At 56.9% G+C, this 27,716-nt stretch overlaps 1 protein-coding gene across 1 annotated transcript; it reads left to right on the top strand.

Annotated features, from left to right (window-relative positions):
- Positions 1–17,937: 17,937 nt before the first annotated feature.
- Positions 17,938–27,286, top strand: FGF3 (fibroblast growth factor 3). The gene is made up of 3 exons (XM_055294453.1): positions 17,938–18,640; positions 20,938–21,041; positions 26,554–27,286. Exons 1-3 carry the CDS (start codon positions 18,421–18,423, stop codon positions 26,947–26,949), a joined length of 720 nt encoding a protein of 239 aa, XP_055150428.1. The 5' UTR covers positions 17,938–18,420; the 3' UTR covers positions 26,950–27,286.
- Positions 27,287–27,716: the final 430 nt, after the last annotated feature.

The following is a 27,716-nucleotide window of genomic DNA, read 5'->3' as shown; positions in this document are numbered from 1 at the left end:
CCTGGTGTTGGGGGATCCAGTGTGATCTCCCCACAGTCCAGATCATTGTAGCTGTGATCGTTAAATCTAAAGAACCCAGCCTGGAGGTGAGGGGTTGAGCCCCTCGGATCTTCTTGTCTGCTGTGTGACCTTTCCAAGTCTGTTGACCTCTCTGGACCTCTGATTTCTACTATAAATAAGGAACCAGGTAAGGAGGTGAAGGAGAAAACTCCTGAGAAAGGAGGTGGGAGCAGTTGCAGGAGGCCCCAGCCCAGCTCAGGTGCCCCCTCACCCTTTGCTTTGCAGCAGGGCGGCTGTAGAGCCCAGGCTCATGTCCTCAGGGATCCCAGACCGCAGCTCGGATGCTTGTCTGGCTTTCTACTCTCCCAATCCCAGCCCGTAGGCCCAGGGCCTGGCATATTGCTGCCAGAAGGCAAAGCTGACTGGGCCGGGGGCCTGCAGGCAGCTTGGCCGAGAGAGCAGGGACCAAAGACTGCTCTGCGTGCAGGGGAGCCAAGGGGTGTGGGTGCGGCATCATGCAGCGAGGGCACCCTAGTCTCTTCTCTTTCAAGGTTTTTTTTTTTTTTTTTTTTTTGAGATGGAGCCACGCTCTGTATGTCCAGGCTGTAGTGCAGTGGAGCTCACTGCAACCTCCGCCTCCTGGGTTCAAGCGATTCTCCTGCCTCAGCCTCCCTAGTAGCTGGGATTACAGGTGCGCATCACCACGCCCAGCTAATTTTTGTATTTCTAGTAGAGACGGGGATTCGCCACGTTGGCCAGGCTGGTCTCGAACTCCTGACCTCAGGTAATCCGCCCTCCTCGTCCTCCCAAAGTGCTGGAATTACAGGTGTGAGCCGCTGTGCTTGGCCTTTTTCAAGTTTTCTAACCAAGGTCCACCTGTGACCCCTCCCCAACACCCAGTGCTCACCCCTTACCCGAACAAGAGCAGGTGCCAGTGTCTCAGCCTGGCATTTAGTTGGCATTTGAAAATACTATTTGGTCGAACTTATTTTTACAGTTATGTTTGAATTAGAGCAAGTAATGCTGGTCTCTACTGATGATGAAGGTTCAGAGTTGGCTTTCAAATAAATTTGAGTAGGGCCAGGTGCAGTGGCTCACGCCTGTAATCCCAGCACTTTGGGAGGCCGAGGCGGGCGGATCATGAGGTCAGGAGATCGAGACCATCCTGGCTAACACAGTGAAACCCCATCTCTACTAAAAATACAAAAAATTAGCCGGGCACGGTGGTGGGCGCCTGTGGTCCCAGCTACTCGGGAGGCTGAGGCAGGAGAATGGCTGAACCCGGGAGGCGGAGCTTGCAGTGAACCGAGATCGCGCCACTGCACTCTGGCCTGGGTGAAAGAGCAAGACTCTGTCTCAAAAATAAATAAATAAATAAAAATTTGAGTAAAAAATAGCAATGAATCCATGCTTTCTTTGCAGATATTTTCTTACTGGCAAGACGTGTGCTGGGACTTTTTTAGCTCCTGCTGCAGCCCAGTAACTGGGGGTCCAGTGATGCTCACTCTTGCTGGGACACCGAATCAATGAATGGCCCAAGGAGATATAGAGCTACAACTGATAACCTGGGCCGGTGGCTCAGCCTCTCTGCCCTTTGAGTTCCAGTCTACATTGAGTTATTTGAATATTTAATACATGCTCGAGCGGTTCTAAAGATTTTATCATCACAAAAACCCATTAAGTGTGATGGGGAAACTGAGGCACAGAGCGGTCAACAGGACAGGTCAGGGTGAGGCCGGGATGGGACTTCTGAAGCTCTGTGCCATGGTCACCGTGTCAAGGACTGCGCGGGTACTCATTCAGTCATTCATGGGGGCAAGGCCGCCTTCAAATCTTCCTTTCTGCACCGTGCACCAGCAGCTGGGACAGAAGTGTCCCCAGACTCTTCAAGCCCGTTGTAAACAGTGCTGGTGGCTGCAGCATCCTTTGTAGGTTGGATCTGCTAGAGTATCTGTTTGATTTCCCATCTGTAGGGACCGTTGCCTTAATCCCCTTCACGTCCTGAAGCTGCCAGCCCATCAGGAAACATTTTCATACATGTTCGCTTAGCGGGGTGTGGAGTCGTCCCTGTCTTGGCGCAAGGTCAGTTGCCCCATGGCCCGGGTCCTGGGAGCCTCAGTGCTTCAGGAGCCTCTGAGGCTCCGGGAGATGCCCAGACAGAATTACCCAGGGCCGACCAGGAGCTGGCCTGAGCCGCTGAGCTCCCACCCGCCTTGTCACATGGAGGCCACAGCGTTTCTTTACCCGGGTCTGGTTACCCTCCGGACGTTCCAGCCTGCCCAGAGAAATGCCGTTTTTCTTTCAGGTGATGCATTCTGAGCATCAAAGCCCAGGACATGTGGGAATGCTGTCCCTCTGTTCCTGGATAATGGGCTGCCTTCACTCCCATGGCAAGCACCTGAGTAAGCCTGGAGAATCCGAAAGGAATTGTGAAGTGACACTTTTAGGAAACCCATTCATGGGGAAATGAGTTATTTTTGTTGTCAGACAATGGGGTCAGTCACTCCCCGCCCCATTCCTCCACGCTAATCACTCTGGTGTCTTATGCTTTGTGTCTGCTCCCCGCCAGGACATGCCCCAGGTGATATATGCATGTCTTCGTTTTTTTATATAAAAATATGTGCATACTTTATCTCCTGTTTATATATACAATGTCCACTGCTACTTTTTTCCCTTATCTTATCATGACCTCTTCCCCATCCAACACACAGTCTTCGTGATTGTCCTGAAAGCTGGGTGATAAGTAGTTCAGAGAGAGAAGGCAGAGCCTGGTGGTCAGGAACTCAGCTCCCTGCTGTCAATCCTGGCTCTGCCCCTCAGCTGCTGAGCATTGCAGGCAAGTTGCTTGGCCTCTCTGTGCCTTCGTTTTCTCATCTCTGAAATGGGGCTATTAAAAGTCCTTACCCCTGGGTTATAAGGATTAAATGAATCAATATTTATAAAATGCCTAGAAGGATGTGCTGTGCATTGCATCCTCGTGACCTCAGCTCATGGCTGGGTGTGAAATGGAAACACAAAATATTGCTGAATGAATGAATGAGTGAATGAATGAATGGACGACACGTTAGTGGAGGAGATGGGACGCGGTGGCTCACGCCTGTAATCCCAGTACTTTGGGAGGCTGAGGCAGGCGTTCTTTGAGAGGCTGCACTTTGGGAGGCTGAGGTTAGGAGTTTGAGACCAGCCTGGCCAAGATGGTGCAATCTTTTCTCTACTAAAAACACAAAAATTAGCCAGGCGTGATGGCACATGCCTGTAATCTCAGCTACTCGGGAGGCTGAGGCAGGAGAATCGCCTGAACCTGGGAGGTAGAGGTTGCAGTGAGCTGAGGTCATGCCACTGCACTCCAACTTGGGCAACAAGACCGAAGCTCCATCGCAAAAAAAAAGTTAGTGGAGGAGTTATCAGACTGTACTTTCGTCTCACAGGTGGCCTAAGGCAGTAATTTCCATAGTTGGCAGACCACGGGCTTGCCTGGAGAATCTTGATAGACATTTGGATGCCACTGGAGCCTGGGTTGCTCATCATGAAGAAGGCAGGGTCCCTTGGTGCTCACACCATGCGCCTTCCGAGGAGGGGGCCAGGCGGCAGCCTGGGGGAGCCGTACTGCAAGTGGGGTCTCCAGGTGGGCATCAGTGGCCCCAGGTGGGTCTAAGTGGCCTCCAGGTAGGTGTCAGTGGCTCCATGTGAACATCAGTGGTCCCCAAGTGGGCACCAGTGGCCTCCAGGTGGGTGTCAGTGGCCTCTATGTAGGTATCGGTGGCCCTAGGTGGGTGTCAGTGGCCCTGGGTGTGTGTAAGAGCTGCGGGGCTATCTGTCAGACTTCGGTCATACAGTGGACGTCCAGTGGCTTGAACACATTCTCCTGAGGCCACCTTGAGAGGGTGGCACCCTGCCCAGCCATCCCAGCGGAAGATTTATAGACACAGATGCTCAACGGCTCTCAACGAACTCTCTTTTGGGAAGGAAAGTAGGTTCCGACATTTTTAGGGCATTTTTGCAAGAGGTTTGTGGTGAGGAAACTCCCCTCCTGGGGCATCTTTCCAGATGGACTGGCACCTCTGGGTACATGGGACTCCAGGGTGGGTCCCCAGGGCTCTGGCTTCTGTGGCTTTCCTGTTCTTTCCCCATTCCAGGGGCCAAAGATGGGGTTACATCCCGGGACAAAGATGGACTGTTCCAGTTTCAAGTCTGGGGTTCTGGCCCTTTTGAGGGCGTTTTGAGGTGGCATCCTCCTCCTCTAACTCCTGAAGCTAGATGTCCTCTCTCAGGCTGCTCAGCTCCTCCAGAGCCCACTGCTCATCTAGGAAGGCCGGAAAATGACGCAGGGCTCATGCAGCCCCCAGCTCGTGGTCCCAGGCAGAAAAGGATCCCAGGAAGCTGCAGCTGCTGTACATGGGGGGCTGGGGGAAAGGAAGAGAGGGAAAGGGGCAGACAGAAGGCAGGGAGAGGGAAAGAAAAAGGGGAAAAGATAATATGTTGGGGTGCATATGGGATCTGCCTCCTGCTCTCTCTGGCACTTTCCAAGTGCACAAACGTAAGAGAACAAGAATATTCAGTGCCACCCTAGTTTGCATTATGATATTAAATAGAATCCACGCGGCAACCCCCACAGGAGTCACTGAATTAACTGGAGGACAGTGGAGTCCCACTTTAGCTGTGAAAGGGATGGAGCAGTGGCCTGGGCACTGTTGCACAAAGTGTCCACGACGTTCTGCTCCTGACAGAGCAAATGGCGGAGCAGCCTGTGTGTTGGATGCAGGTGTGTGCTTGCAACTCATGGGGAAAGGGCTGAAGGAATCCGCACTGAAAATTGTTAGGCCCTGCTAGCCTGCTACACAATGGCCTAATGTATAATATTTATTGTCCACCTCCCCACGCTGGAACTGAAGCCCCACGAGGCAGGGGATTTTGTCTGTTTTTTGTTGTTGTTGTTGATGTTTCCAAAGTGCCTAGGGCAGACCCTGGCATATAGTAGGTGCTTAAGAAACAGATACTGAGGCTGAGCTCGGTCGCTCATGCCTGTAATCCCAGCACTTCGGGAGGCCGAGGTGGGTGGATCACCTGAGACCAGGAGTTTGAGACCACCCTGCCAACATGGTGAAACCCTGTCTCTACTAAAAATACAAAAATTAGCTGGATGTGGTGGCGGGCGCCTATAATCCCACTACTCGGGAGGCTGAGGCAGGAGAATTGCTTGAACTCAGGAGGTGGAGGCTGCAGTGAGATCACACCATTGCACTTTAGCCTGGGTGACAAGAGTGAGAGTCTGTCTCAAAAAAAGAAAGAAAGAAAGAAAGAAAGAAAGAAAGAAAGAAAGAAAGAAAGAAAGAAAGAAAGAAAGGGAGAGAAAGAAAGAAAGAAAGGGAAAGAGAAAGAAAGAAAGAGAGAGAGAGAGAAAGGAAGGAAGGAAGGAAGGAAGGAAGGAAGGAAGGAAGGAAGGAAGGAAGGAAGAAAGAAAGAAAGAAGGAAAGAAAGAAAGAAAGAAAGAAAGAAAGAAAGAAAGAAAGAAAGAAAGGAAGGAAGGAAGGAAGAAAGAGAGAAAGAGAAGGAAGGAAGGAAGGAAGAGTTTCTGAATAAATAGATAAACTTTTCATGGTATATTTTCTGAATTGTTTGTATTTTCCACAGTGAACATAGATTACCCTCGTATTAAAAAAAATGGCCTTGGGAAATAGACAATTCCCATCTCTATTTTGTGGCTGGGAAGCCTCCAGGAGGAAGATGGATGGGTTCTCGGGGGAGGCAGGGGGTTGCTTTGCCCGCTGTCTTTCCCCCTGGCCTTGCTGGCCTCAGAAACCCCCTCAGCAGACCTCACAGGGTCTAGAGCCCTGTTGCCTCTTGGCTGTAGATTCCTGCTGTGAGACTGTGTCCTGGACACCTGGGCGCTGGGCCAGGCACCAGGATTGAGCAGCAAGGACCCTGTGTCTCTCTTTGCTATGGTGCCAAGTTGTAAAAATATGGCTTTGTCTCGGTAAGAGGCAGACCGCATTTAGAAGTTCATCAACAGTGGTCGAGGTGCAGCATAGAAAATGACAGTTTCACAGACACACCTGCCCAGCCAGTGGGCGGGAGCCTCACTGTGGGGTGAAGTCCAGGCCCAGGTGGCCTGGGGCTTTCTCTTCGGCTTTTCCTTGGCTCTTCAGTCTGTCCCTTGGGCCCATCATAGCTGACAATGCTGACCCTCAAGGCTCACGTCCACGGAGTTTCTCTGCGGGACAGTCGAGGCGCCCACCCCTGTGCCTTCCTTCCCCAAATTCATACAGGACTCTGGGGGAGCCACAGAGACGGTCAGACCCGGCCCTGCACCAGGGCTCATAGTCCAGTGAGGCCTGACTCTGGCCATGGGGTCAGCCCCCCAGGTGCCACGCTATCTCAGGGCACGAGACCAGCAGACTTCGGCCCTCTGTGGATTTTGCTCTGGGGACAGGCAGACTGTGTAGAGTCTCAGCTTCAGCAAAAGAAGAGAGCTGGGCTGGAGCTGGGAGAGGCAGAGTGATGAGGAGGTTGCCCGGCTCTCCTGGCTGGGTCTGCGTTAGAGGGGTTCCATCAGGGAGAGGAGGAGGGAGGCAGGGAAGGAGAGAGGAGAAGCAAGTCCTGGCTGGTACCTCCTCAGCACAGGCTGCCTGTGCCCCTGATGTGTACAAGCCTCACGCTGCTATTGTTGCACCTATTTTTCAGGTGTAGAAACCGAAGTTGGTCCTATTGCTGCCTGGCTCCCCATATTTGGGCAGCGGAGGCTCTGGGGAATGTGATCAGGGAGGTGAGAGGAAGAGACTGCTCTACGTCTGGAAAAACAACCTCCAGGCTTGCAGAGGTCGGAGCCCGGCTCGTGGAAGAAGACAGAGATGGGACCAAACACTGGTGCTGCCAGGTCTCAGTGGGTGACCTGGGGCTTACACTGGGGATGATCATATGCCATTTCAAATGCCCAACCCCAATCTGGCACAGCACACGGGGCTTATTAATGCCACTAGAACTGTCCTTTCCCTAGGGACTCAGCCAGCCTGGTCAGAAGTGGGCAGGCTCTTGAGAGCCTCCTACGGGTCTCTGACCCTGGTTTTCGGACTCTAGCTCAAAAGAAGTGGCAAAAACTCCTGCTCTGTCCACACCAGGTCAGGGCTGGGCCCCGGCCACCCTGCAGCTTGCAACCTGCGAATGCCATTGGGTGCCAAGGTAGGGGGCGCTAGGGAGGGGATGCCTTTTCTTTGACGCAACAACAGGTTTGGTGGGTCACAAGAGACTATCTATTGTGTGGTCAATATATATAAAATGTCCAGAACATGGCCAGGTGCAGTGGCTCATGCCTGTAATCTCAGCACTTTGGAAGGCTAAGGTGGGAGGATCACCTGAGGCCAGGAATTCAAGACTAGCCTGGCCAACATGGTGAAACTCTGTCTATACTAAAAATACAAAAAAATTAGTTGTGCATGATGACGGGCACCTGTAATCCCAGCTACTTGGGAGCTGAGGCAGGAGAATCACTTGAACTTGGGAGGCAGAGGTTGCAGTGAGCCAAGGACGTGCCACTGTACTCCAGCCTAGGTGACAGAGTGAGACTCGGTCTAAATAAATAAACAAATAAATAGTCCAGAACAGGCAAATTCATATAGGCAGAAAGCAGATTCGTGGATGCCAGGAGTTGGAGGGATTAGGGGAAGAGGAGAGTGACTGCTAATGGCTAGAGGGGTTCTGGAGGTGATTAAAACATTCTGAAGTTGATAGTGGTAATGGTCATACAACTCTATGAATAAAACCTTCTAAATTGCATGTCTTCAATGGGTGAATTTCATGGTATGTAAATTACATTTCAACAAAGCTACCATAAAAACAAAGAGATTTGTGTCTTGGCCTGGAGGAAAGCTCCCAGGTTTTGGCCCTAGGGAAGTGCCCCTGCATGCCCAGCACACGCTGGGCAAGGTGGGCACCCCAGGCACTGGACTGGGCACCAGGACGGAGCAGCAAGGACCCCATGTCTTTCTTTGCTGTAGTGCCAAGTTATGAAAACATGGCTCTGTCTCAATACAAGAAAGAGTGTATTGAAAAGCTCATCAGCAGTGGTAGAGGTGCAGCTGAGAAAATGTCAGTTTCACAAAAGCATCTGTCTAGCCAGTGGGCGGGGGCCTCGCCGTGGGGCAAAGTCCAGGCCCAGTGGCCCGGGGCTTTCTCTTTGGCTTTTCCTGGGAGCTCCATTCTAGGGGACTCATGCTTTCCAAACTCCCTTGTCAGTCCCATACTCACAGTAGGGGCTGTAGGATGAGGCCTCGGACCCTCAGAAGAATTCTTTTCTAGTCCTGTTCTGGTTTGGCCAAAGCCTGAGGCCCCAGCACCCTGGAGACAGGTAGGTGCAGGCCCTGCAAGTCAGGCAGGGAAAGGGTTAAGGCTGCTGCAGTGGGGCTCGGGGAGCCATAGCTGTCAGTTTGCAGGCAGGCGTGGGACAGGGCCTAGGCAGGCTCTTTCCCTGGGTGACAGGCAGGTAAGATCAAAAGCTGTTGGGACAAAAGGGGCTGAGGTGAATTGTCCTGGCCAAAGGCAGGGCACTCTGGGAGAGTGTGCAGCCCAGCCAGGCCTCAGACATGCACCCCAGAAGAACCCCCACCCTGACAGCAAGCACCATGTGGGGGTCAAAGGTCGGGGTGTTTGGCTTGGATTATGGTGCCTGCCTTTCACCCAGAGCAAGAAAGCCAGAGAGCAGGATAAGAACCCTTCGGATTGGAACTGCCAGGAAAGGCTCCTTTGTGAGCTGCGGCTAATGAAAATGTCATTGTGGCTCGGAGACATTCTTCACATTTGTGTGCATGTCCCCAAGAGAGACACACGGCACCTCTAAATAACCCGGTAACGAGACTCGCCCAGGAACAGCCAAGCCAGCGTTTTCCACCAGCCTAATGACGGCCCCAATGAGTTCAGCCTTTGTTGCATAATCTGTTGCTAAAAGGATTTAAAATTCAAGAAAGAAAAATGTTAGGGCCAATTAGCTACATTGTGCAGCCCTCGATGTCTATATGGGCCCCAAGTTCCTCTCTTGAAGTCAAGTGGGGGCTTTGCTTAAGCCCGTCTGCCCATCAGACCCCAAGCTGGACCCAATTGATCTTTCAGAGTCGGATTTTGTTGTGTAACATGGCATGGGAGAGAAGGTCTAGGAGCTCAGGGCGGGGGCCCAGAGAAATCCTTCCCAGTTCACTACTTACGCTACTGACACATAGGGAAAAGGAAGGCTTTTATTTCTCCCAAGATGTCAGTTTAAAATACATCTCCAGGCCGGGCGCGGTGGCTTATGTCTGTAATCCCAACACTGTGAGGCCAAGATAGGAGGATTGCTTGAGCCCAGAAGTTCAAGATCAACCTGTGCAATATAGCAAGACCCCATCTCTTAAAAACAATTTTAATTTAATTTAAAAAATAAATAAAATGAATCTCCAGGGTAGCACCACATTGTTCTGGCATTTCTGCTCACAGGTCTGTGCTGATGACGGCAAAACATGATGATGACGGCAAAACATGATGATGACGGCCGTGGTGTCAAATTCCACTGGACATGAATCCAGCTGCATGGTCCCCACACTATGAGCTCTTGCCTGGGCTTCAGCCTTCACATCCATTCCTGGGCAGAGCTGACGCCAGAGGAGAGAGAGACCACATACCGAGGACAGTCCTGGTCCCTTGTAGTCCTGTCTGTGCCTTGCAGTGAACACCCTGCACACCAGCTGGCTTATTCATCACCAAAGGAATCCCTATTTGCAGTAAAAATCAAGTCAATAGCAAAATTAGTACCAAAGACTCAAAGAGAAAAGTTCTCCCTCTCACCTCTTTGTATCCTTACTTCCCAGAGGTGGTCATTCCTACCGCTGCTTGCCTATCTTGCAGAAGGGCCCTGTGTATAAATCACATGTGTGGGCCGGGCACGGTGGCTCACACCTGTAATCCCAGAACTTTGGGAGGCTGAGGCGGGTGGATCACCTGAGGTAAAGAGGTCGAGACCAGCCTGACCAACATGGAGAAACCCAGCCTCTACTAAAAATACAAAAATTAGCTGGGCGTGGTGGCGCATGCCTGTAATCCCAGCTACTCGGGAGACTGAGGCAGGAGAACTGCTCTAATCCGGGATGCGGAGGTTGCAGTGAGCAGAGATCATGCCACTGCACTCCAGCCTGGGCAACAGAGCGATACTCTGTCTAAAAAAAAGTCACATGTGTGAATACCAACAACAGCAGCAAGCACTAATCTGGTGTGTCCTGCTCGCCAGACACTGTCCCAGCTCTTCACCCATATGGATTCATGTTGGCCTTCTAAGAACACTGTGGCACGTTCCTGTTTTACAGATGAGGACATCGAGGTCCAGAGAGGTTACTATGCCCAAGTCCTCACAGGTCATACATGGCAGAATCTGGATTCCAACCCAGCACCTCACACATGGGAGGGCACTCTGGTTGCTACTGTGTCATTCCTTTCCTGGCCGCCCTGAGCACGACTCCGGCTGTCTGCTGTCCCGAAAGCTTCACAGCGCACCCTTGTGTGGCCATCAGTCTCTGACGGGAGGATTCTTTCTGGTCTGAAATCCTGCGGAAGGATGCTGCTTGCACGTGTTTCTTTATAGAATCTGCAAGATAAAGTGTCAGAGTGTCAGGTGTGGCGTTCCTCAAGCAAAAGGCATTGTGATGGACACTGTCATAGTCACGGCCCAGTGTCCCCTGTGATGATGGCCCTGGTTTGCACCTCCCCCAACCCCCACCTCTGCAGAGACAGGCTCAAGGCCCATTCTCGGTCTTTTTAGTTGCCCTGATGGTTTTATCTATTGGTTGAACTCGTTCAAGTTTGAGAAGTGCCCGGAATTAGCTCTGTGTTTCCGAGGAGCAGTTCTTTAGTGGGCGATTTTCTAGTCTATCACTTTTCTGGAGTTTTGCCAAATCAAATTTTGTAGAAAGCCTCTGGCATCCCTACTGAAAGGTCTCCAAGTGGGTCATGCCACCCTGCCAGGGGGTGAGAGGGGATGAGGCTGCTTGTCCCCGGCCACCCTCTCCCTCTTTGTCAGGATCTATGTAAGGACCTTTTTCTCTCCATGTTTTCACTCAAATGACGGACATTGTCAGGTCAGGGATGCCATGGAGGTTTCATGCAATCGTTCCTGAAGCATCTCAGGGGAACTCTGGGCCAAGCCCTGGGGAGGGGCCAGGAGGAAAGCAGACCCCGTCCGCCTGCTCCGGAGCTCACAGCCGAGGGCCGGGGGTGGCCGCACAGACGCCCCTTGATGAGAAAGATGACTGTGCAGTGCAGGAGGCTGAGGGACCCGGGAGGAGGACCCTGGCCCAGCCAGGGCGAGGGGGTTTAAGGACCACCTCCAACCCCGAGGAGAGACTCTCTTAGCTGCATCTGGATGGACATGAGGAATCTAAACAAGCCAAAGGTTTGGAGGAGGAGAGGGAGCAGTAGCTGCAGGCGGTGGTAACAGTCCGTGCAGAGACCCCAGAGTGGGGAGGAGCCGGTGCTCACAGGGAATGTCCAGGTCACAGCAGCTGCTCAAGGCCAAGGGTGGGCCAGGAGGAGCTGAAGAGATGGACAGGGCCCAGACCATGCCCAAATCCAAGCAAAGAGCATGGGCTTCACCCCAGAGGTGAGGGGCTGCAGCCCCGCACATTGTGCACATGTACCCTAAAACCCTAAAGTATAATAAGAAAAAAAAAAAAAAAACAGAAGGACACAGCATACTCACGGGTGACTCACCCTCACGCGGCTGGAGGCGAAGGAGCCTCCTGAGGCAGGGTCCAGGGCAGCCGTCAGGTGGGTGAAGGCAGGGGTCTTGCCATGGTAGGCATAGGGGCTGCATACAGCTTACTCAGTGACAATCAAGTCCCTGGTGCCAGCCTCTGGAAGTCTGGAAGTGAGCAACGTTTCCCATTAAGGAAAGTGTGTGGCCGGCCATGCCCCCCAGCCCGCAGACTCACTGCCTTTGCAGGGTTGGGGCTTCCAGTCACAGGGTCCCATCCACGTACCAGCCCAGGTGGCTGCAGAAGGTCCCTCGAAGTCATGAAACCAAGGGAGGCTTGGGAAACCACATCTGAAGGGCATGGCTTTGATTTAGTGAGAGGGTGGGGCTGGGCTGGGCAAGGCCACTAGGTCTGAGTCAGAGCCAGAGGTAGGAAGCTGGTCCCCAGGCACTGCCACCTCTGCGATGTGGTCCTCTTGGCCACCTGAGAACAGCCTGTAGAGAGGCAGTGGTGTCTTTCAGACTTCCTCGAGAGTCCCTGCAGCTTGGGCATTGATGGCCAGTCACCGGGGCTGCAGGACCCTGAGCTCACACAGGCCCGGCAGGACCAGGCCAGCACTTGGCTCCAGAAACTCCCTCCCTGGAAATTTCTTGGGAGTTATCTCAGCTCTTCGGCCCCTTCCTTAGCTCAGGGAAACAGGTCAGAGCACGCTCAGTCCTGGTGGGAGTGGGGCGCTCTGGGACTTGAGAAAAAGGGTAGACATCCTGCTTGTCCTTTAAACTTAGAATAGGGGTTGGGCACAGTGGCTCATGCTGGTTGTCCTAGTGCTTTGGGAGGCTGAGATGGGAGGATCGCTTGAGCTCAGGAGTTTGAGACCAGTCTGGGCAACATAGTGAGAACCCATCTCTACAAAAAATACAAAAATCAGCTGGATATGGTGGCACATGCCTGTAGTCTCAGCTACCTGGGAGGCTGAGGCAGGAGGATCACTTGAGCCTGGGAGGTGGAGGTTGTAGTGAGCCAAACTCTGGCCACTGCACTCCACCCTGGATGACAGAGTGAGACCCAGCCCCAAAAAAAATCCAATAACTTGGAATTGATATCAGAGGCTGACAGCTGTAGGGGCGCTTGTGCAGGGTAATGAATAGAGCAGAAAATGGAATCTGGGTGGTCCTGGACCCATGTGCCACCACCCCCAAGATAGACTATGCATACTGGAGCCCATCGGTCCATCGATGCCGGCTCTTGTGATTGTATTTGTAGTGCTCCCCAGCCTCCCCCAGTTGTAGGCGGCTGAGTGAAGGCCCCAGCAGCGCAGCCCCTTTTTCCTAGCAGACACGGGAGCCTCCAAGCAGCACCGTGATGGTTTAAGGAGAACATAGAACATGCAGGTGTGGAGGAGGAACATCCTAGACTGGGAGTGGGGAGCCCAGCACTCCTCCCTCTACCCCCACCTCACCATCCCTACCTCCTGCCCACTGTCCAAGCGTCCTGGCCACACCTCGCACAGGTCAGCACAGGGGGGAGGTAAACAAAGCCTGCCTGCCCTCTAGAGCGAGCTGCCCTGCCTGAGCCGCTGCTGATGAGAAACAGGCTTAGGGATCAGGGTGGCATGGAGGGAGCAATGGCCAGGGAGGCCAGATGAAGACTCGCTCTGCCTGGGGCGTGGGCCCCTCCAGGGGCCGGGGCCAGGTCTGCAGGAATGGCAGGAGCTTCTAGATGGAAAGAGTGAAAGAGCCCCCAGGTGGAGGGACTGGCCTGGGCAAAGGTGGAGAGGGGTGGGGGGTGCAAGGCGGGGACACAGGGTGATTGCATGGGTGTGGGTTTGCCGCCACAGCTCGCCATCAAGCCTGGCCCTGCCCAGCTGCAGTTGACTTCATGGTGGGAGGAGGTGGGGGTGTGAATTTCTTCCCTTCCCTCCACCCCACCTCATCCACAGGACTGGGGGCATACTTCATCATTTACACTTGTTTTGGGCTGAACTGTATCCCCCAAGATTTGTGTGTTGGAGCCCTACTCACCAGGACCTCAGAATGTGGCTGCAGTTGGAGCTAGGGTCTTTCAAAGGCGATTAAAGTAAAGCGAGGTCTGCAGAATGGCTCCAGTCCAATCTGACTGGGGTCCTTATAAGAAGAGGCGATGAGGACACAGGCACACACAGAGGGACAAACCTGTGAGGACACAGGGAGAAGACGGCATCTACAAGCCCTGTTGGCTGCCCTGCCTGGAGCCTGATGCCAGGCACTGACAGACCCAGGGGGTACAGAGGCTGGTGGCTGCCCTCAGTGTTATGGGGAAGAAAAAGAGCAGCTGGAGGTGTCTGTCCCTGGGCCAGGGGGCCCTCTGCTCCCTCCTCTCCTCTACCCAGAGAGAATACCTCCTTTACGTCTCAGCTTGGGGCTTCAAAATAGCCAAGTAGCCAGGAAATAAGCCGAACATCCATCCATGGATGAAAAATAAACAGCACGTGGTCTGTGCACACGATGGAATGCCACTAGGGCGCAAAAAGGGAGGACGCACTGGCACACGCCACACCGTGGATGAGCCTCAAAATGCTGCGCAGGCCCCACTGCGGGTAGATGTGCCTTCCATTCCACGCCTGCCTGTGGGGCTCCTAACTTTGACGGAAGCAAAGCCCCAGATTTGCCCCAGAGGGACTTAGAGGGGCAACGGTTTTCCTCTCCCCACTGCTCGGGTCCCGGGCCCCATAGCCAGAAGGGGCATTCCAGTCTTCTCGCCTCATCTCCCGGCTGTGTGACCCCGGGCAAGTCACTTCACCTCTCTGAGCCTCCCTTTCTCATCTGTAATGTGGGGCTGATCAGGGCTATCCCCAGAATTTCAGGGACCCATGGTCTCCCGGTGACACAGGCAGGTTGGGTCTCTCTCCCACTGCTCTTGGGGACAACGATGGGGTAAGAGGATTTGGGGGCAGGCAACATAATTAGAGTGAGTTTGGGGCTGGGAGTCAGCATCACATCTGAGTCCCTGGCCAGCCACCTGCGGCCACACCATGGGACCCTGTTCTCTGCCCTCTCTCCACCCCAGCTCTCTCTCCAGGGGAAGAGGCTAGGGGTCGACTCAGTACCAGATAGGGCTGGGGTGCTCTGGGGGACAGGGTCCCAGTGCAGAAGTTCAGAGGATGCTGGTTGGAGCACTTTGGCTGCTGGGCCTGGGGTGTCCAGGCTGGGCTCTGGAAGAGACCAATTAGTCAAATGGCTACAGTTGACCATTTGGAAGCAATTAACAGGGTCGCTATTAGCACAGGGTGCACCCCCCACCTGGCTCCAAATGGCAGGGAGAGGGGCGAGGTTGCCATTATGTGGGTGTCTCTGCCCCACCCCACACACAAGACTTTGTGGCCCAGACCCCTGCCCCTGCCGAGCAGATGTGGAGGAATCAGGTTCCCTTCCCTTGGCTGGGCCTGAGGGTCCCAGAGTCCCAGGGTGGGGGTCTGGGGGTGCTTCCTGGGCTGGAAAGATCAACAGGTTTAGATGAGGAGGAAGAACTCAGTAGGTGGGTGGGTAAGGGCCTGGAGGCCCAGCCCGGAAGCTGTGGGAAGTGAACTAGAGGTCCACGCAGGTGGGTGGGCATCCCCAGTGTTCCCCCAACACTACGGCGTTTGTCAGTGGGGCTGGGGCAGCTGGAAAAGGCAGCTTTGGGCTCCAGATAACTCCCTGTGACTGCAGGGTAGACCGCGGATGGAAGGACCCGGCTGAAGGCCATCGCCAGCGACCGGGGGAGAGAGGAAAACTTGGCCCAGAGAGCTTGGCTGCCTCAGAAAAGTCATGCTCACCAGAACAGAAGACAGTGAGCCAGGGCCACCAGGAGGGACCTCAGGCAGGGCACTGGCTGTCCTGGTATAACTGCAAATTGCGCCCTCTTTCACTCTCAAAGGCAGCAGGGTTTGCGTCATAAACTGTGGTCCCCTGCGGCTGGAGCATGCCTTGCGCTGATGGGTGGCCGGAGACTTTGCAGAGGTAATGCCACTCAGTTTCTGGCCCTACCTTTGGGACATCACATACGTGAGAAACCAGTATCTCAGGAGCGACAATACGCAGCCAAGGCCTCATGGCAAGGAAGTGGCCGAGCCATTCATTCATTCATTCATTCATTTTAGGCGTACGCACTGAGTGGCTAGTGTGTCAGGTGCTGCCCAGGAGCTGGAAACCTCTTGCCCATCCCCTGGGCTTCCCTCCTATAGAGGGATCACCCTGGGACCCCTGCTTCAGGGCAGCAGCCCCTGCCCTCATCTTGGGTTCTTGGGCACAGGGCAACCTGGCAGTGGGCAGGGCTGGAGACCAGAGCCCGGGAGTCCCCCTGGGAACTGCTGGGGGCCCCAGGTGTGGAGCAGGAGGGGCATGTACACCCAGATTGCGTTGGTCAGATTTTTCTGGCTCCTCCCAGTCCTCCAGAGGGGGTCCTGCCAAGGAGGCAGCCCGGGCCTCGACAGGAAAAGGTATTGGAAGTCCCCTGGCCCCCGCAAGCTGCTCTTGCTCTCTCTCTCTTAAATATTATTGTGTCCTCTCTCCTCTCTCTGTCAGACTGTGCCCCCTGACTGCACCTCTCTCTGAATTTCTTGTGTACACTCCCCTCCCACTACATCTCCTCTCTTCTTGGCCAGGTGTCAGGAGGTAGCAGAGCTAAGGCATTTAGAGCAGGGACCTGTGCCTCTTCCACGCCTCTTAGGGAGCCCAGGTGACCACACACCCCAGCCCAGACCTGCACAGGGCTGCACTGGACAAGCTCTCCTCTTGCTGCTGTCCTTTGGGGCTTTCCTGGCACCATCCTCTGACACCTGTAACACAGTCTCCATCACCAGGAGTCTGAGGCTCCAGCAGTTCAGTGGCTGGCCTCTGGCCTGTTCAAGGACTGTCACAAGCTGCCCCTGGGGTAGTGGCTAGGAGACCCTGACTAAGACTGAGGTGCTCGGGATGGCTTGGGGGTGCCCTCCTTCAGGAGGGCCACCTGGACCCCGTGCATGCTGGAGTGGGCTAATGGAGGACACGCTGCCCTGTGTGTATGGGGCCATGGGAGCTGGACATGTCCCAGGGTGTGTGCTCACTGCCACATCTCATTGTGCCCTGCACACTTGGTGCCCTGCACACTTACCTGACCCCAAACCCTGATGCAGATGGCGGGCTGGGGAATGTCAGCCCACCCAACTCACCCCAGAGCCCCTGGTCAACTTGGAGCCAAAGCTGTGGCCTAGACCCCTGGACCCTACAGCATGCCCTCCTCTGGGGCCGGGTTGAGAGAGGCAAATCCCCTGTGCTGGCCCCTGCTTCCTGCTGGCCCCAGGACCCTGAGGGACAGAGGACCAGGAAGCAAGAGAAATGGGTGGGGACGTGGCTTTTCCTGATGCTTTCTGAAGCCCCTCTTCACGGGGCCCCCTGAGATACACCTTGACCCCCACACAGTCCAGGGGACCACCTGGGCATCTGCACTGCTTCAGACCCTCCAGGCCAGGACCCCCCACACCCCTTCCCAGCTTCTACCGGGTTCCTCTTGTCATCACCGACCCGCTGTGGCTGCCAGACGCCCTGTGCTTTTCTCTGGGTGTTCTCCGCGGCTGTCTTCTTTCCATCTCCCCTGCCTCCTCTCTTTTTGCCATCTCTATCATTCACATTTTCCATCTTTCCCGTCCTTTCCTCCTCCGTTTCTCTGTCTCTATCTGCATCTCTTTCTCTCTAGGGCTCTCTGTCTGCGCCCACTTCTCCGGCTCTCGCGTCCCTCCTCCCGCCGCCCCAGGCCCCTCTCTGGACCGCCACTGGGACGGGATCCTCCGAGGCCTGCCCGACGAGCGCTAACCCCACCACGCGGGGTGCCCAGTTGGGGTGCGCAAAAGAAGAGAGCATCTCCAGGCCCGGCCCGGCCCGCCCCGCGCCTTGCAAGGCTGAGGACAGCGCCGCTGCTCCTGCAGGAAGCGCCGGGCGCAGACACAAACCCGGGGCTCCCCACGCGTGCCCGCGCCCCGGAGCCTCCCCGCCGCCGCCCTCCGCGGTCCCCTTCATTATGCGCCGCCTTTAATGGGCGTTTGTCAGCTCGACTTCCCCGCAAGTTGTTTTCACGGACATCAGTCATCGGCGGCGGCCCCATTGTGCAGGGGGATTGATGGGGAGCGGGAGGGGGTGACAGGGCCTGGGGCGGCCGCCTCAAGGCCTCGGTCTATAATTTTCGGAGGCATAATTGGTCTGGGGGAGGGGGCGGAGGAGGGGCGGAGAGGGGACCTTTCAGAGCCGGGAGGGCGTTCGGGGGCGTGGGGCGCGCTGCGGAGCGGAGCCACGGCTCGACGGCGGTGCGCTGGGGGCAAGTGTATGCAGGCGGCGCCCGGCCCGAACCCCGATCCCCGCGGGGCTCCCCACCCGCCGGCCTCCCGCCCCTCCCGCGCCTCCGCCTGGGGACCACGTCGGCCTTTTGTTGGCGAACCGTCCTTTCTTTCAGCGCTTTGCGCAGCAACGGAAATTTCATTGCTCCTGGGTGGAAATTAAAGGGACTCGCGTTCGCTCTCTCCCTCTCCCTCTCCCACTCTCCCTCTCTTTCTCTCTCTCGCCCACCCTTCCCCCTTCTTCCCCCACCTTTCCCGCGAAGCCGGAGTCAGCTTCTCCAGGCGCGGGAGCCCGCTCGGAGCACCTCGCAGCTGCCCGGCTGCCGCCCCTTCCATGGGCGCCGCGCTCGCCTGCAGCCGCCGCCGCCGCGGGGCGGGCGCGATGCCACGATGGGCCTAATCTGGCTGCTGCTGCTCAGCCTGCTGGAGCCCGGCTGGCCCGCAGCGGGCCCTGGGGCGCGGTTGCGGCGCGATGCGGGCGGCCGTGGCGGCGTCTACGAGCACCTTGGAGGGGCGCCCCGGCGCCGCAAGCTCTACTGCGCCACGAAGTACCACCTCCAGCTGCACCCGAGCGGCCGCGTCAACGGCAGCCTGGAGAACAGCGCCTACAGTGAGTGCTCGACGCTGCGGGGGCCCCCCGGGGAAGCGGCGCCGGGAGGGGTCGAGCCCGGGAGAAGGCGCGCTGCGGGGTCCCCGGGGAAGCGGCGCCGGGAGGGGTCGGGCCCGGGAGAAGGCACGGTGCGCCCGGGGTGTCCGGGAAAAGACCGTCTGCCTCCCGCTGCCAGAAGGCGACTGCCAGGGTGCCCTCCTCGCCCTACACGTCCGGGAGAAGAGCGCGCGCTGGGGTCCGAGCAGAACTCGGGGGGATGGGCGTTCACGTCCGAAGGGGGCGCCGGCGGCTGTCAGAGTCCGTCCCCGGTCCGGCCTGCTGGTCTGAGGGGACGCGAGCTAGGCGACCCCGGGGCTCCAGGCTCTGCCGCTTTGGGCAGCTCTGACAAGTTTAAGCCCTTTGAATGTGTCGGAGAAAAGGAGCCGGACAAGGCATTTATCATCCTCTTTATTATTTTGACGACTTCTCCTCCTCCTGCCGACCCCTGGACGCCCCGCCGTCCCCTCCGCCCTCCCCGCTCGCGGCTGCCCAGGTGGCCACCCCGCCACTGCCTCTGCGCGGAGGACTCTTGCCCTGCGGAGCTCAGTTCCCTGGCCGCGGCCGCCACCGACAGTTATTCCCCGGGCTGGAATCTGCACCTCCCCCCCCCCCCTCCCCGCCTCCGTGCTGGCCGCACAGCTAAAGGAGGGTGGAGGCCCTCGCCGTCGGGACGCGCGGATCAGGAGCGCGGAACGGTGTCCGCCCGGGCCTGGGGGTGCAGACACACACACTCCGGCCCCCGCACGCAGGACCCGCGGCCCGGGCTGCGCTCACCGTGGGAGTCCGCCGGGCTACACAGTTGGGCTCCTCTGGTCACAGGGACCTGAGGCCCGCGCCGAGCCCTTTGAGGAGCAGGATAGCGGAGCTCAGGGCCCGAGAGGACCGCGTGGGGAGCGCGGGAGGGCAGTCAAGACCACAGCGGTCCTCGGGTGCGCCGCCCGGCGCTCGGCTCCGGCCCGGGGCGCAGGAAGCGGTGCGGCGGCTTGAAGGTGGCGGCGGCCTCAGCAAACCGCGGCTTCCTCCAGGAAAGCCGCAGCCCTGCGAGGGCGTCCTGGGGACATGCGCGTCCGGAGCCGCACGGTGGGCACCAGCTGTCGCCAGGGGGTCCGAGTGCGCGGAACTCGTCTCACAAAGACACCCCGGTTCTCTCCAAAGCCAGGCTCCCCCTCGGAGTCGCACAGCATCCAAACTTCTTGGTGTTGGCTGCTCAGGGGGAGGGGAGGGCGCGCACCCGCAGCCGCCCCTGTCCTGCGTCGAGACTCGGGCTTCGCTGGTCCCCGGGCAGGCACCGCTGAGGCCGCCCAGCCTGCGCACTGGGAAGGCGGGAGGCTCTCAGCCTGCGCCGCAGCACCCCTGGGCTGGAGCAAAAGCCCGGTGGTGACCGCGGCTGTGCTCGGACCGCGTGCCAGGAGAGCGCTCCTGAGAGGCATGCCTTGGAGAGGATGCAGGCAGTCGCCCCAATCCCCTCGCAGCCTCTATTGGGAGACAGTGACCTCAACCCGTCCTTTGATGCAGTCCCCCCCCCCCAGCCCCCACCACAGCACTCGTGTATCCAGAAGGAAAGGCGGGAGGGGAGATTTAAACTTTCTTATCCCTGGGGAGTGGGTGAGACCCGTCCAGCTTCCCTCTGCGGGCTCCAGGGTCTAAACTGGTTTCCTGCCCTCCCAGGTCCCCCGGGGGATACAATGATCTCCCGCCAGGTCTATTGCCAGCAGGATTTGGGTGGCAGGCACCCTGGCTGTGTTGCTGCCAGTGGGTTATATTATCAGCCTCGTTCATCAGGGCCCAGCTTTCCCGCTGGCAGGCACAGGCATTGAGGACCGTGCAGTCCCCGAGCTCAGACTCCCATGGCTGCCGCCAGGGCTTGATTTCCCGCTCAAGCACATGTGCAGGGGCCTGACAGTCACCCAGCCATAGTGGTCCCCACTTGCTTGTCTGTCGGATGATGATGGCAGCTGGCAAGGTGTTGTGAGGCTCGAATGGAAACCAGGGTGCAGGCAGCGTCAGCAGGTGGGAATGTTAATTTCATTGTTACCCTCCCAAGTCTGAATGAAGAGAAGCCTTCCCTGATGTCCCCTTCTCTACCTCCTGTCCGGTGACTTCCCCCTCCCTGAATTTCCACTCACTCCCCGACCTGTGGGGTGTGTGCTGCCCTCCCCAGTCCTGAGCCTGGGGTGTGGCTTTGGGCAGGGCCAGCTGGGCCTCAGCCGCCCCCTCCGTGGGGGCGGCGGGAGTGAGGCACTTATCATTTCTTCTAGGTATTCTGGAGATAACGGCAGTGGAGGTGGGCATTGTGGCCATCAGGGGTCTCTTCTCTGGACGGTACCTGGCCATGAACAAGAGAGGACGACTCTATGCTTCGGTGAGTCCAGGCTGTCACGTGAGTGGGCGGTCTGGCCTGCACATCAAGCCAGGGGACAGGGGATGTGGGCAGTACAACGCTTTGCCCAGGGTACATGGGACCCAAGCTGGGACCAGACCCTGGCCCAGGGCTCCACGCCCAGTGATCTTTGGCTGAGTCTGTTAGAGGCTGCTCTGAGAGTGACCTGGAGCCTGGCCCTGGGGGACCTGGGATCCGGAGAATGCCAGGTTAGCAAAGGTTTCCCCCATCCTCGTCATCACTACCACCCTCCCTTGAGACTAGCTGAGAGCAGGGAAGTGATTGTGCTCCAAATTTCCACCAAGATAAATGGACCCAAGACAACCTGGGAGTGTTCCTTGGGGCAGCCAGAGCTCTCCTGGGAGCATGGAGAGGAGGGTGCTGGCCCAGCTCCGCCGGCTCTCTCCAAGGGTGGAAAGGCGAGAGCTGAAGCCTAGGAAGGGAAGGGAGATGGCGCCCATGTCCCAGGCACACAGGAGCCTTGGAGCCCGGGCTTGGGACCCAGTCTATCTACTGCCTGGGCCTCCGCGTAACCAAAAAGGGTCTCCTTATTCTGTAGGTATGGCAGCGCCCCTTTTCATAAGGGGTAGGGGTGGGGAATACACAGAGTAAAATACATGTCACAGGGAAGTTTGCTACCTCCAACTAGTCATTACATGCAATTTGGCTGATACTTCCTTGGGCAATGAGAGGTTTTCCATCCACAAGTAGCCTGGCCGACGCGGCCCAAGGACAATCTCCCTGCAGTGAGCTCTCTGCTCAGTCCTGCTCACAGAGGACACATCCCGCAGCTCCCTCTCGCAGAAGCTGATGATTTCGTCACAGATTTTTAGCCGTTAGGAAGGTCCAGAAAGCTGAGATGCACCCCTTCATTTTCTCTGGTCCAGAGGCTACTCCCTCCTTCCTCCCATCCATTCACCCATCCACCCATTCACCCATCCACTCATCCACCCATCCACCTATCCATCCACCTATCCATCCATCCATCCACCCATCCACCCATCCACCCATTCACCCATCCACCCATCCATCCATCCATCCAACCATCCACCTATCCATCCATCCATCCACCCATCCACCCATCCACCCATTCACCCATCTACTCATCCATCCATCCATCCATCCATCCATCCATCCATCCATCCACCCACCCACCTATCTACCCATCCACTCACCCATTCACCCATCCACCCACCCACTCACCCATCCACCCATCCACCCACCCACTCACCCATCCATCTATCCACCTGTCCATCTGACATTCAGTCCATTCATCAGTCAGTGTCCTGGAAGCTGTGTCTGGGAGCAGGGGCCCTCATGGTGCCAGCTTCTGCCATAGGGACCCAGGATTTGGAGAGACAGAATAAAGCATGACATGAGGGGGTCCCAGTGGTTCAGAGCCCACCTGGGGCTTCCATGCCTGAGAGCTCACAGCCTGACTTTGAGAAGGGTGGACAGAGGCTCCTAGCCCCACCAGGGATGCTTAGCCGAGCAGTCTGGCTGGAGGGTGTGGAACTTTCCAGAGTGCCCAGTGGAGAAGTTCCCACTGCCCTGCAGACAACCTAGGAGGCATAGTTGCCTAGATGCCAACCCTATCACCTGCCACCTGCCACCTGATACCACAGTCCTGCATGTGGCCAGCTTTCCTAGGAGTGCTGTCCCGCCACGGGGCTCCCTGGACTTTGCCGGCAGCATGCTTGCCCTCAGGCCAGGTCATCCCACTGTGGGCCAATGAGCACTGCACCCCGACACTCCTGGGTCTGGCCCTGACATCCCTTCTGAGATATAGACCACCCTCCCCCAACATCCTGCTGACTCAGACACTCCAACCGAACTCAGCAGCTCCCCGACTCCCCATCTTAATCATCGCCCCACCAGCCACTCACTCTCACCCAGAATGGGCTGGGAGTCACGGTAGACCCCTCCTGCTGTTCAGTCTGTCCCTAGTCCTCAGACCACGCCCCTGCATCTCTTCAGCCCACGCACCTCACCTCCCTCTGCCTCATCCCCGAGAGCACACCTTATAAGGCAGGCTTATCACTTCCCACCTGGATCACCACTCCAGCCTCTCCCACCTCCAGTCCATCTGTTTGTCAAGCCATCCATCCTCTACCCTCCCTTCCTTCCTTCCTTCCGTCCTTCTCCTTCCTTCATTCTCTTCACCCATCTGTCCATACACCTCTCCTTCCTTCCTTTCTCTCATCCTTCTTTCCATCCATCCTTCCATCCATTCGTCTGTCCATCTGCCCATTCACATGTCCATCCATCCATGCTCCCTCCTTCCTTCCATCCTTTCACCCATCCACCCATCCACCCATCCATCCATCCACCCATCCACTCATCCATCCATCCACCCATCCATCCATCCATCCATCCATCCATCCATCCATCCATCCATCCACCCATCCACCCATCCATCCATCTACCCATCCACCCATCTATCCATCCACCCATCCATCCATCCACCCATCCACCCATCCACCCATCCATCCATCCACCCATCCACCCATCCATCCATCCACCCATCCACTCATCCATCCATCCACCCATCCATCCATCCATCCATCCATCCACCCATCCACCCATCCATCCATCTACCCATCCACCCATCCATCCATCCACCCATCCATCCATCCACCCATCCACCCATCCACCCATCCATCCATCCACCCATCCACCCATCCACCCATCCATCCATCCAGCCATCCACCCACCAGACATTCAGTCCTTTGTTCACCAGTCAGTGTCCTGGGCACTTACCATGTGTTGCACTCTGCTACTGCATGTTAAGGGGGCTTCCTGAAAAAGCAAATCAGCCCAGTTCATGGCTTCTGAGGACTCCCATGACGTGCAGGCATCCCCCAGGTACCTTAGCTCCACCCACAGAGCAGCAGCCCAGGTGCCATCTGCTCCCAGGGGGGACGTCATCCGAAGGTTGAGCCTCCTCCAGCTTCCAGAAGCCCCTTCAACTCTCCAAGCCATCTGTGCTGCTCAGACCACACCTTCACTGCCTGGAATGCCCTCCTCCAGAAAATGCCCATGAGAAAGTGCCCACCCCGCCCTTACGGCTCTCTTCAGAAGTCACCTCCTCAACAAAGTGGCTTCGGAGTCGGCTTCCTCCCCTCCACTCATGGGGTGGAAGCGGCCCTGGGGGAGGAGCCTGTGGAACCAGGTCTGGTGGGACAGCAGTGTCAGGACATACATTGGAAAGTGTTGTCACAGCGAGTCCCAACTGCAGTAGCTCTGGAGTCTATGGCCCTGGACCCTGAGCCAACACCTTCTGCCCTGGTCATCTTGGCCGCCCCAGGTGCCCTATCACGTGTCAGCAAGCGATCTACACTGCCCCCAATCTCCCACCTCGGGAGAGCCTGAGCCCCCTGCCACCTGAGGCTCACAGGCACGTGTCCTTCAGTGACCCACCCCCCAAGTGACCCCCAAAGAGAAAGCCTATTTCCTAGCCTCTCTGGCCCTGAGAGGATGCACCTGCTGCAGGATCGAGGGACCTGGGGGAAGCTTGGGTCCTACCCTGAGCTTCTTACAGTCTGCCATGGGGGCCAGACACTAACATGGTGTACCCAGTGTGTGGGGTGCGGAAGTCGGCCCTGAGCCCACTCGCTCATTCCCAGATAGCCGCTGAGCCCCAGGCTATGTGGGGATCAGGCACAGAGCAGACACTGTTCTATCCCCCTGTAATGTAAGGCCTGGCACCACCCCTGGGCCTCAGTTTCCCCATCTATAAACATGGAGACTGATCTTGGATAGTAACATCCATACTGTGGCCCAGGGGGCACTGAGCCTCCAAGAGGGCTGGAGAGCAGGGGGGTCTGGGGTTATGGGGAGAGGCAGCCCCTACCACCAGGTCAAGCCTTCCACCCTTCCCTGCTCTGGGCTTTCATGTCGCTGAAAAAGAGGATGGGGTACTTGAAGCATCCTGTTCCCTGAGGTCCTGCGAGGTCAGATGCTGCTCGGTCCAGTCTGGGAGCCCTGGAGGCCATTTCCACTCTCCCTCTCTCCCATGGGGCACCACACCCCAGATGGGGACAGACTACGATGCGGCCAGTCCCCAGGAGGAAAGAGAGATCCTGCTGTCTGCCTTGCACCTGCTGCTTCCACCTCCCACCACCCTTTCTGGTTTGGAGGGAGTAGCTCCTGTCAGTCATCCCCTGAGGGAGGTGGCCCTGGGCGTTACCACTTACCTGTAGCTGGGACTGAAGCCTAGTGGGTCTGCATAAGGCATAACCACCCCTTCCCTACCCCACAGACCAAGAAGACCCCATGAGGCAGCCCTTGAGGGAAACTCCCATGGCCAGGCCTTGGGGATGTTGGTGTAAGCTCCTTCAGTTCAGAGCTTCACTGTGTCTTTGAGAGGGCAGGGTCCCTTCTGCCCTTCCCCCACTGCACCCCGGGCCTGACAAGGGTCCCATTAATCTCTGATGACAAAGAGGTGTCCTCTCCGTCCTGCTTGTGGTGGGACACCCCAGCTTCTGCTCTCATCCTAAGAACAGCAGTATCTGTGGCACTGATTGAGCATGTGCCTCATGCCAGGCCCCAGCCCCTGGTCTGTGTCATAACCTCTTCAACCTGCAAGGCGGGATCCTCCAGCTTAAGAGAGTGCTGGTCAGGGGTCAATGACCCCAGCTGAGGCCCCTGAGTGCAGCATTTAATGGAGAGTCTGGGCTCATCAAACCTGGCCGTGTCCCCTTCCCTTCCTGCTTTTTGTGTTCTTTCTTCTTTTTTCTTTTCTGCAATTTCTTTTTTATTTGAGTCAGAGTTTTGCTCTTGTCACCCAGACTGGAGTGCAGCGGCGCAATCTCTGCCTCCCGGGTTCAAGTGATTCTCCTGCCTAAGCCTCCCAAGTAGCTGGGATTACGGGCGCACGCCACCACGCCCGGCTAATTTTTTGTACTCTTAGTAGAGACGGGGTTTTGCCATGTTGCCCAGGCTGGTCTCGAACTCCTGACCTCGGGTGATTCACCCGCCTCGGCCTCCCAAACTGCTGGGATTACAGGCACGAGCCACCACACCCAGCCTCTGCAATTTCTTTAAAAGAGATCTGGGTGCTGTCATCTTCCTTCGTCCAAATGCCCAGTCCTTGCTGACCTCCACACTGCCAGCAGACCTCCAGGGCACCTGGATTGGCTGGCCTGGTCTCTGCTCCACAGACAACCCTACACATCCCTTTGCTGGGTCAGTGCCCTCAGACGGAGACAGAGGCTGGTGGAACCCAGAGAGCAGGAGCTGGGGGTTGTTTGGCACAGCTTTGAGCGAAGGTGACCTTTGGGCAGAAGGCCAAGTTCACCAGGCACACAGGGGAGGAAGGGCATGCTGGGCAGAGGGCAGGGCCTAGGCAAAGGTGTGGCGGGCTGGGAGTGTGCCAGGGTTTGGCACTGGACCGAACAGTCTCAGAGGAGGGGAGGGAGGCATCGGGCAACCCTGGGCCCTGATGCTGGCGCAGTCTCCCTGGGGCACTGACCGTGACATCTCATCCCCGCAGGAGCACTACAGCGCCGAGTGCGAGTTTGTGGAGCGGATCCACGAGCTGGGCTATAACACATATGCCTCCCGGCTGTACCGGACGGTGTCTAGTACGCCTGGGGCCCGGCGGCAGCCCAGCGCCGAGAGACTGTGGTACGTGTCTGTGAACGGCAAGGGCCGGCCCCGCAGGGGCTTCAAGACCCGCCGCACACAGAAGTCCTCCCTGTTCCTGCCCCGTGTGCTGGACCACAGGGACCACGAGATGGTGCGGCAGCTGCAGGGTGGGCTGCCCAGACCCCCTGGTAAGGGGGTCCAGCCCCGACGGCGGCGGCAGAAGCAGAGCCCGGATAGCCTGGAGCCCTCGTACGTTCAGGCCCCGAGACTGGGCTCCCAGCTGGAGGCCAGTACGCACTAGCTGGGCCTGGTGGCCACCGCCAGAGCTCCTGGCGACGTCTTCGCATGGCAGCCTCTCGACTCTGACTCTCCTCCTTGAGCACTTGCCCCTGCATCCTGCGTCTGGGTTCTCAGCTATTTCCAGAGCCAGCTCAAATCAGGGTCCAGTGGGAACTGAAGAGGGCCCAAGTTGGAGGTCGGAGGGGGCTGCCTGCAATGCAGAGCATTTGTGGGTCTGTGTGGCAAGAAGCCCACAGGGATGGGCCTGAGTGCCAGCCCTGGCAGACTGAGGAGCCTCCCAGGAGCAGTGGGGCAGCGTGGGGCTTTGTGTCATCAAAACATTAAAGTATTTTATTCTACTCTGTCGTTTGGTAGATCGTGATGCAGGCTGAGGAGCGCTTGCCGCCTTTACTGGCACGGGCTTGCTTTGAGCACAGCAGAATCTGCGCTGGCATCAGCCTGCATCAGCTGCTGCTTTAAGAGGAAGACAGTATTCCCAGAAATCAGGTTAAAGGTGCATTTCAGTCCCCTGTTTTTAGAAAGTTATGATTTTTTTGGATGGATGGAAACAAGCTAAGGCATGTTTGTGCATGTGTGTGCATCGTGTGTGTGTGCGTGGAGAGGAGTGTGTATTTCTGGAAGCGTGAGTGCACATGTGGGTATGTGTGTTCTTATGTTAGTGTGTGCCTGTGTGTAGACCTGTATGTGTGTGTGTGTGTTTCTGGGTGTGTCTGAATGTGTGATGTGTGTGTGTGTGTGTGTGTGTCTGTGCGTGTATGTGTGTGTGTG

The sequence above is a fragment of the Symphalangus syndactylus genome, chromosome 1 (assembly GCF_028878055.3).
Source record: "Symphalangus syndactylus isolate Jambi chromosome 1, NHGRI_mSymSyn1-v2.1_pri, whole genome shotgun sequence".
In the NCBI taxonomy this organism is placed as follows: domain Eukaryota; kingdom Metazoa; phylum Chordata; class Mammalia; order Primates; family Hylobatidae; genus Symphalangus; species Symphalangus syndactylus.
This window is presented reverse-complemented; position numbering and strand designations above follow the sequence as displayed.